Source organism: Pocillopora damicornis, chromosome 13 (assembly GCF_964200805.1).
Source record: "Pocillopora damicornis chromosome 13, jaPocDami1.2, whole genome shotgun sequence".
Lineage (NCBI taxonomy): Eukaryota > Metazoa > Cnidaria > Anthozoa > Scleractinia > Pocilloporidae > Pocillopora > Pocillopora damicornis.
In genome coordinates, this window is record NC_142682.1 from 1885662 (window position 1) to 1894711 (window position 9050).

Consider the following 9050-nt stretch of genomic DNA (forward strand, 5'->3'; position numbering starts at 1 on the left):
TCTGTCTCAAAAGCCCTAACAACTTATTTTACATGAAAAGGCGCAAAATGAGTGTTTCCATAATCACGTATTGTTCCTTGTCAAAATAGAACTATATTCATTACACGTGAAAATGAAATAGAAATTTGTCCTAACATGCTCGTTGATAACTCAGACTTTTTAAGTAATAACAAAGATGGCATGTAGCTTTCCTTATTAATGCAGGATCGTTCCGGAAAAACTTGATTGTGTTTATCGATGGTAAATTTTATTTCCTGATTTAAATATTTATAACCCCATTGGGGTCATTGGCGTACACATCTATACGACTGCTGGTGTTATTTTCAAACGCAGGTCTGCTTTCGTCATTGACGGCTCGAACCAGTGATTGAGCAGGAGTATTCGGACCACGACTTATTATTCTCGAGCGCTTAGATGCACCAGATTTTAATTGGAAAAGCAAAATCTTTGATATCATTCATTTCGCCGACATAAATCCTAGAATCACTTACTTTGGTGAAACACCAGCTCTGGTAAAGATGGCGTCAACCAACATGAATTGCACCGCAAACCCCTTGAAACAAAATGGCATATTTCCCCCTTTAGAATACAGAACCACAACTCAAGTTTTCATCGAAGTTGCACTTGCTACCACGATTCTTATTTTGGCTGCCTTCGGGAATTTCTTGATGATTTTCGTCATGTGTGGGAAGAGGCAACTTCGAACTATACCCAACTTGTTTGTCATGAATTTATCTATTGGAAACTTTCTTCTTGCTGTTACAGTCCTTCCGGTTTTTGTGTGGACTCTTCAAAGAGGAAAGTGGACTTTTAGCAAGATGTTCTGCGTCATTCAAGGATATCAGAGTTATCTCTTATTTGCCCTTACTTTATTCACTCTAACTGCAATAAGCTTAAGTCGCTATATGCTGGTCTGTCATCTCAACAGATACCGGGAACTATTTGACAAAAGGCTGGTTCTGAAGATTCTCGGTTTCATTTGGATTATCTGTACTTTGAGTTGTACACCGCCACTTTTTGGATGGGGTTATTACAGTTTCAACGCGCGGACGGCTCTGTGTCACACAGACAACAGTAGTTATTCCTATAAAATCACCGCAAATACTTTCATGTTACTGGACATCATCATTGTAATCTTTTGTAATGTAAAAATCGCGAGAGCAGTAACTTGTCATCGCAAAAGGATTACAGTAAATGTGGTTACAAAGAAGCTAAAAGATGGAGAAAGCCAGTTCAACATGGCAGGAGAAGCGGATACAAACGCGAAACAAAGCAATAAATTATTATTCAAAGACTTGTACAGTGATTCACTTAGTGGTCAGAAGTCTAAAAAATTACACGCAAACGTACACCTAGGCCTCTGCGAGGATCGGTCTGGTGTGATACCCGTGAAATTCACTTTCTTATCACAAAAACAGCAGAGTGCATTAAATGGAGGGAGACAAGACATAAAAACTGTAAACAATCTTGAAGGGACCCTTCATCTCCATCAAATCAGTTCTACAAATCAATCAAATGCTATCTGCCTAAGCAAGAACTCTACCCCTACGGAGCACGCAAAAGAAAGTACACATCAGCTGCAAACGAGAGAGACGCGCGGGGAAGACATTCATATAACACGAACCGTCTCGCTTATAGTTTTCGTGTTTTGCTTTTGCTGGCTGCCATGTTTTATCATGGATACCTTGGACGCGTTCGGCGTTTTCCCGCCAAGAAGTCTCCGAATGGCGGGAATTTACTTGATATTTATGGACAGTGTCGTTTGTCCGTTAATTTACGGGGTACGAAACAGAAAAATAAGGAAAGTTGTTATGGAGGTGCTAAAATGCGAGTTTTGCCGCTAACCATTGATTGAGCTATATTTGAAATCATCTGCTCATGACACCATCAGTAAAGTGATAGATTATAGGTCAAACGTCTTCTGTAGCTGTTGGGGTTAATGAGGAAGAAGGGTTTCTGGGTTTTCTCGTCATTATTTGGGTTTGTGCACCTAACTTACAATTAAAAGTTTTGTATCCAGTTTCTATTACTCAAGTAAGCGATTTTTCGGTTTTGTTATTCGCCAGTTTCGTCATTATCAATTCAGTTTCTGGCCGGGTTTTCTGGTAAATGTTTATGGAAATTTTAGCTCGTGCTCCGTTATCGGATAGGCTTCAATCCCGATAATTAGACAAAAGTGAATCGAACTTGAGGAGGTTCAGGCTCGTAATAAAACATTAATTTTCTGCACTACGTATTGTTTTTCATTTTTCAGCGCCTGTGAAAACTAGAGGATCAATGCCAGGTGATCTAGAAGCTCTCCACACAAAGTTTGGTCAGCTGCGTTTGCATGTCTGTTGGTCGTTTTGTTTATTCTCGACAAGGTGGCAAGACCTCTTCAAGAATATTAATTAAATACACTTTTCTGAGTCTATGCTGTGTAAAGTCAACGACGAAATCGTCCCTTACCTTTTTATATCGATCGTTTCATATTGAAATAATTACAGTTTTAACACAAACCCTTGCGACTTATCTTCAGTATTCAATGGACTTAAGTCTTTTTAAACTTTTGACTCCCAGAGTGATTAAAGAGTAACTTCTCCTTAAAATTGCAAGACATCATACTGCAACCAAGCTTTGAGAATATAAAAACTCATCAGCTGGAGAGTGCCACTGATATATCACCATTTATTTCATAATGATTTAGGAAACGTAGCGAATTTCGAAGAGCAGCTAAAAGTAGAAATTGAAAATCAGGTCTTTCCAAGTTAGAGGCTTCATTTGCCTACTTTATTTGATTTTGCTTTACAAAAGAAAATATTTCGATTTGTGTCGTAAATTACCGGATCTTGCGCACGTGCTGCTAAGATAAGCGCGATTCCTTTTAGGTAACAAAAGCGATACAATTGCAAATCAAATTAAAAAGCTGTTGCTTAAGATAGAACAGGGTTAATTTCAAAAGCCAGTATTTCCAAGTGGTCTTCTTTCCAAAGCAATGTGAGTTAACGAGCTTTGGGTTGCTCTGTTTTTTTTTTTTTTCGGGATAAACGCAGTTGCTTTGAATTTCAAGATGGTTCAATCCTTGTAAAATGCATGTGTTTTTAGAGTTTTAATCAACTTTGTCTCTGTGAGACATAACCTATCCCTACTTTAAAATGGAGGTCACCTATGCGCACGTGTTGTCTTCCCTCGGCAGTCCCTCAGATGGTATTTTAAAAACAGTATTTCTAACATTCACCTTTGTTGGACATAGATTTGAATATGCTTAAGAGCCTCAATGACTATACAACGACAAAATTAAAACGCGCGGCGGTAAGGCTTCAGAAACGCTGCGGCGGTTAAGATAACAATGGCCTTAGAAGCTGTCAGAAACTTCAACTTGGCAAATCAAAGTTGATAGGAAAAGAACCATGAAATTTCGATTATACTTATGACTTTTTTCCCTAAAATGATTTCCCTTTCGAATCGAAAATTGCTAAAATTTTGTTGCATCTTATTCAAATTATATCACTTCCATTTTTCGTGTTTTATTTTTCCGCTTTTGTTATTAATTCTTCTTGGTTAAGCTTTTCATTTTTCATATCTATTTTAAATTTGAAAACATGTCTTCGTCTGCGAAATAATTAGCGATATGTACTTGTCAGATGAATTAAGATATTGTAGGATTTTCCTGATTCAATACACGAACAGCAAAAGCAAAAGAAGATAGCGGTATCATCATGAGGAAAATAGAGAGGCCAGAGGATTACCCGTGAAATTGAAATCCTTTCATGAAAAATAAGATTGTAATCTCCCTTAGCATTATCGTAAGAAAAGATTAGCAGATCTTATTTGCGCACTTTGGACACACTGAAGCAATCAATTTTCCTGAGTCTTCGCCTAACGCGCATCCTCTGGGAGCCGTGACTCGGGGGGAATGAGCACGACCTAAGAGGCAGCCCCAGAGCCCCCCAGCCCTGTCATGCAAAGATCAGCACGAGTCCACGGTTTTAACTCCCAAAGTTGCTTGGTAACGAAACGTGGCCGTCAATCACGTTGTGTTCGCGTGACACCCTAGGTGGTCTTATCTCACCCCATTAAATTTTCACCCGCCGTGTTCTGTCTTCATCATGCCAAGGTAGACTTGTCAAATGTATCCCTCGAATCGTCTTCCATCCTCCATCGAAAAAGGATTTTTACAATTCAACAGTCGCTTTTAACCAGGAGTTTCGAACTTCCAGTGGTCTCTATATAATAAAGCGAGCACTGTTGTTCAAAACGACACAAAAATAGAGCGTTTGCCAATAAATATTCTGAACGATAAATATTCCATTTTATGTCATGATATAACTCGGTGTTGATTGACAAACAAAGTTTATTCTTGTGAGGCAGTTATCCTCGCGCAGTTCACCGTTCTGGCGTAAATTACCTCAACATACAAAAACATGAAATATAAAATGTTTCATAATTGATACAAAGCCGCCTTTTCATCTTCTCTACGTTAATAACACTTGACCAGGCATTTCAAAAACTCAAGTTGTCTAGGGCGTCATGCGTCTTATGAAAGGATTTCAAGTTCTGAAACAAAACAGAAAATATTGGAAACAAAAAACGCGAGGCTTTGATGAAAGCCGCTGAGAGAAGTTTTGTTATCGAACCTAAGCGAGGCGAATTTCATACTCAGTTAAGCCATAGCCTAAAGTCGCCACATCATACATTAAAAAAAACAAAAATTTAATCAGATTCGGCATATATTTTTTCGTCTAATACAAGCCAGAGTGTTTGTTTTTCATGGAGCAAATACCACAACCCCATTTAATACTATTTATATTCTGCCCTGGTTGACAGGTAGTTACCGAAATTGTACAACAGTCTGGCTGGCACGATTCAAATAATTATTCATTATACCCAAAACATATTCACTGCAAATAAAGATGACGATTACTTTAGCTTAATACTCAATACTTCAGACGATGAAAATTTTCCGCTAGTGGCACTAAAAATCAGCTCGCACAAAAGAAACTTAATATTCACGCCACACGAAGTTGAATCATAGCACGAAATGTAAATTATAGAATGTATTTCATTTTCTGAGTTTGTTTTTAACAACTATAAATAATGAGTGGTTGACCGAAAAAGAATCTGATTTTTTACGCGATTTAATTATCGCTTTTCATTTATACTTTGTCAAACACCTTGTGTTGTTTCCAACAAATCTTGGAGACGTTTTGATGTTGTTTCTTCAAAGTGTTCTTACATAACATGCAAATTTGTTTGTAGTGAATGAATCACTGACAGATGGTCCAAAGAAAAAGGTGATCATAACAAAAAAACATGAATATTTAAACACCAAGTCGCTGATTATTTTTCAACCCGCGAAAGTTCCAGTGATTTATGCCTTTGGATTACAATATAGCAGGGACACTAAGTGAGTTAATTTTCACCCTGAGGTGCTTCGCGTGTTTTTCCAAGGTCGATTTTATTATGGCTTAATTTCATGTTCTCTCGATAACCATGAATGGGAAGGGAAGCGTCGGTGTACCCATCAAATGGAAAATTGCTGTCACCGTTCTAGTCTTATTGTGTGTCGGTTTGCTGATAGCTCTCGTCGTGATTGCGGTAGATTTCACTCAGTACAAAGAAAGATATCCAAACAACCCGGAAACAAATTCGTGCGCCGAAAAAACCCTCGAATTTGGGGAAGTACCGAAGACTCAAAACATCTTTAACGAACTTTCCCGCGAAGAATTAATCGCTGCGAGGAATTTCATGTTGAAACAATCCTCATTGAAACTAAAGAAGATTGAAAATGCATCCGTGAATGAAAGCTATATTTTCATGATCCAGATGTACCCGCCTGCCAAAAAAGCAGTCCTGGATTACTTAGAGAAAGGAAGGCCGCGGCCTGCCAGAAGAGCGCTTGTTGTTGTTTTCAAAGGTGATTCCAACCTACCAGTGGTCCAAGAGTACATTGTAACATGGCCGAACAGCACCGTCAAGGAAATGACGTACGAAGAACGCGGCAATCCTCTTGAGTTCAACGTTCGCCCTTATGATCAAGTACAACACAAAGCCTTAGAGAAGATTGTTATAGAAGCCACAACCAAGGCTTTTAAGATTTTAAATGACAGTTATGACGGATACTGCTATAATAACTGTACAAACAGGCTCTTAAAATTTCACCCACAGGAACCCTTTGGTAAAGATAGGGACGAACGAACAACGTGGCTGCAATTCACTCGCGATCTAGAGGGGGAATCGCTGAACCCAGTCGATTTTCAACTCTACATAAATTTTGCTGGCGCGGACGTGTCGAAATGGAAAGTGGACAAAGTGTATTACAATGGATTCGCATACAACACCGTCGATGACCTTTTATTTCATTATAATAAACCGTCAGGTATTCAAAAATCGTTCATCCCCGCGCCAAAACCACCTTTATTTTCATCATACGAAAATCGTGGAATCCCCCAATCCCAGAGTTCCAGGCGAGCCCCGAGGATGTTTGAGCCTGATGGGAAAAGATTTGCTGTCAGCGGTCACCATATTAAGTACATGAGTTGGACCTTCGACTTTCGAATGGATTCAGTTTCAGGTCCTCAACTCTACGACATTCGATTTAAAGACAAAAGAATAATCTACGAACTCAGCTTACAGGAAGCCATTTCATTTTACACTGGCTACTCCCCATACTTTAGGGTTGCCAATTTTGTGTATGGTGGATGGACAATGGGTAGAAGATCTTTAGAACTAGTGGCCGGCGTCGACTGTCCAGAGACATCCAAGTTTTTCGACACGCTGCATTTCGTGGACACCAACGAACCGGAAGTAGTTAGGAATGCGGTGTGCGTTTTTGAAATGGACAGCAGTATTCCTCTAAGGCGCCACTTTGAAGCGAATGGAAAACGATTCAGATTTTATGAAGGAATAACCAGTCATGTGTTAGTAATTCGCACCATTGCCACTTTGCGCGGTTATGACAACGTCTTCGATTTTGTGTTCTATCAGAATGGCGTTGTGGAGGTAAAATCGACACCTACCGGCTACATAAAAACAGAGAACGGCCAAACAAGCCTCGATGACCAATATGGGGAAGATATCGAGAGCAAACTGCTAGGAAACTTACACAATTACATATTCCATTACAAAATTGATCTTGATGTCTATGGTACCTCCAATTATTTTGAGAAAATCTCGATCAGCAAAGACGACAAATTAAATAAATGGCATCAGCCGCAAAGAGAAAATCTAATGGTATTCCGCCGAGAACAGCTAAAACTGGAGCTTGATGCAGCGATTGAGAACATTGACTTCGAAAAGCCGACTTATTATAATGTTCACAGTAATGAAAAAAACAAGTTTGGCGTAAGAAGAGGATATTTTGTTATACCGATATCAGCCGTGAAACAAATTCTTCCGAAGGAATATCGTTACACCAAGATGGCGCCGTGGTCGAATTATCCACTTGCTGTTACCCTCTCTAAAGATACCGAGCTAAAGAGTAGCTCTGTGTACAATCAGAACAGCCCCACCTCGCCCATCGTTGACTTCGAAAAGTTCATTGGCGACAACAATGGCATTACCGATAAAGATCTCGTCGCTTGGGTTTCTATTGGATGTATCCAAATTCCGAGCTCCGAAGATGTCCCGAATGCTGCGACGCCTACGAACACGGCCAGGTTCTTTCTTCGGCCGTTCAATTACTTCGACGCCGATCCTTCAATAAATTCTACCGATGCAGTGTTTATCAAACCTTCGACAGACAAAAGTGGTTCAAGTCCTCCTGTGGTTGCGAGCCGTGTGGATCGTAGTAAAGATGTCTGCGTGCCGAGAAAATATGACATTAACTTAACAAGAACTTACGAATGAAGAGCGCGTTCAACCCACATTATTACTTCACAGGAGACATTTGACGCACAATTCCAGTCAACAGGGCAAAAAAGAAGAGATTTTGAAGCTGCTATTCTCCCTCGACTCGGCTGTATTGAGGACTAGATGATAGAAGCAAAAAATTCAATATTTGATCAGTATTCAGGCAGTATGAAGGTTATGAAATCGCGAAATATATGAGATGTAAAGAAGAGGTAAGGTAAAGCTCGTCAGAAAAGTCAAGGGTTGCGATAAAAAGATGTAGCCATTTAGAGCGACGGAAAATATCTCATATAGCCAATAAGAACTCAAGGTTGAACAGGAAGTTTGTCTGAAGCGCGGGAAAATGCGAGTGGCTACTTTACTATGGGTTTAAGTGTTCTTAAATAACTATATTGACATTAACTTGAAAATTTATCTTAACTTCTTTTTTTAAATTTTTTTAAACTCTTGGTTCTGTAGATTAGTCCGCAATAAGTTTCGCTGTTTGTGTTAGATAGTTACCCTTCTGAAATAGAAATTCAATGCTTTGTTTCATGAAGGCGAAGCTTTCTTCCGAAAGCTAAGTTTTTTTTCGCAAGAATAACTTTGCATAATGACTGTAAATATATAGAAATCATTTATGTGCATAACTTTCTATTTTATCCTACTGCATATGAGCAACATCATCTATGGCTAGGTTCTTTAAATACTGTGGTTACAAAAAAAGGAAAAAAAGTTTAGAGTTTTGAAGAGCGGAAGTTTCGTTTTTATAACCAATAGGAAGCGAGAATCTCGTTTAAACAATCAGTGCCAGGTTAAGTTTTCTACAGACAACAGGAAGCGAAAATCTCGTCTAACCAATCATTGCCAAGGTTAACTTTTCTACAACCAATAGGCAGCGAGAATCTCGTCTAACCAATCAATGTCATGGTTAAGTTTTCTTCAACCAATAGGAAGCGAGAACGGATCAACTAAAACATAATTTTACCACGATACCCGCCAAGCATGTATCACAAGGTTTACAAGTATATCCTACATTGCAATAGTTACTAAATTTTAAATCATCTTTCAAATGGGGTGCAAAATACAACACGTCTTTGACAAATAAAAGTTAAAAAGAAAAAACTAAAGATTGTACTAGTTTAATGATCAAGAATAAAATGAAAGATAAACATTTCATAGTGCCAACTTATTGGGTCTGTAATGGAGTATGGAGAATCACTCATTTGGTCTGATCTTTA

At 38.8% G+C, this 9050-nt stretch overlaps 2 protein-coding genes across 2 annotated transcripts; both read left to right on the plus strand.

Moving 5' to 3' along the window:
* The first annotated feature begins 385 nt into the window (after positions 1-385).
* Positions 386-2380, plus strand: LOC113677905 (rhodopsin, GQ-coupled). The gene is made up of 2 exons (XM_027194765.2): positions 386-1781; positions 2255-2380. The coding sequence occupies exons 1-2, from the start codon at positions 519-521 to the stop codon at positions 2261-2263; spliced, it is 1272 nt and encodes a 423-aa protein (XP_027050566.2). The 5' UTR covers positions 386-518; the 3' UTR covers positions 2264-2380.
* A 2760-nt stretch (positions 2381-5140) lies between these two features.
* On the plus strand, positions 5141-8985 carry LOC113677914 (diamine oxidase [copper-containing]). Its single transcript, XM_089191017.1, has one exon. The coding sequence runs from the start codon at positions 5473-5475 to the stop codon at positions 7825-7827; it is 2355 nt and encodes a 784-aa protein (XP_089047143.1). The 5' UTR covers positions 5141-5472; the 3' UTR covers positions 7828-8985.
* The last annotated feature ends 65 nt before the right edge of the window (positions 8986-9050 follow it).